Genomic DNA, 969 nt, shown 5'->3' on the forward strand with positions numbered 1-969 from the left:
GGTCTTTTATCGACAGAAGTGCGCTAGTGAGCTGGGAAGGGCTGTACGTACCGTTTGCGCATAGAATAATTCCCTGCAAAAAAAATCAGTGATTTGGATCAACTTTAAATATAAACAATGGATCAGTGCTGAGAAATATAACACAGGATGCCCAAATCCACCCCTATCTGACAGATAATAATCATTACATACAGTCCTATGGTCCTAGCCTTTGAAAGTGCATATCCCTAATGACAACAAATAATACAAAGTTGCATACACACACACACACACATATATATATTCATCTACAACTTTCAATGATATTATAAATGCCTATTCTCTTACATTAGTATATAATGTCATACGTCTTACTAAAAAGATCAGAGCAATTAAAATAAACAGCCCCGAAAAGGAAGATATCCCCCAATCCCAGCCCTGAGTCTTACGTCTGGAGAGAGGGACTGGTGCTAGGGTGCTGCTGGCCTGGCTCCCCCAAACCATGGCCAGGCTGAGGAGCAAGGGCAGGATCCCCAGGCGCTGCATCCCACTGTCCTCCATGGCAGCTGCTGCTGTGTGACTGTCACTGTACTGTATGTACAACGCTACAGGTCCCAACCTGACACAATGTATCACTGCGACTATAATGCAATAGCTTCCGGGAGATGGAGCCCCGGACCTGCTGCTTCCTGCTACACACAATGCTGCAAAGCAAAGCAGTCCCCTGACTCTGACACAGTGACACCACCTGACACCTCACATGCTGCTGCTATAGCTACGTGCAATTCTCCATTCTATCACAACATGCTATATATATATATATATATATATATATATATCTCTATATAAATATATATATATATATATAAAAAAAAAAAAAAAAAAAAAAAAATATATATATATATATACACACACAGACACACACACACAATTGGGTCTTTGAGATTGCACATTGCCAGTTATGTCACATGATAGACCTGGGTGCAGAGC

The 969-nt window shown here is 41.2% G+C and overlaps 1 protein-coding gene across 1 annotated transcript in view; it reads right to left on the reverse strand.

Moving 5' to 3' along the window:
* LOC148473426 (pituitary tumor-transforming gene 1 protein-interacting protein-like) overlaps window positions 1-698 on the reverse strand; it is a 135270-nt gene extending 134572 nt beyond the window's left edge. The window contains exon 1 of the mRNA XM_088459597.1: window positions 429-698. Coding sequence (XP_088315723.1) covers window positions 429-540 — 112 coding nt within the window. The 5' untranslated portion in view covers window positions 541-698. The remainder of the gene's footprint in view (window positions 1-428) is intronic.
* Between the last annotated feature and the right edge of the window lie 271 nt (window positions 699-969).

The sequence above is a fragment of the Taudactylus pleione genome, unplaced genomic scaffold (genome assembly GCF_031769625.1).
Source record: "Taudactylus pleione unplaced genomic scaffold, aTauple2 ptg000916l, whole genome shotgun sequence".
NCBI classification, from domain to species: domain Eukaryota; kingdom Metazoa; phylum Chordata; class Amphibia; order Anura; family Myobatrachidae; genus Taudactylus; species Taudactylus pleione.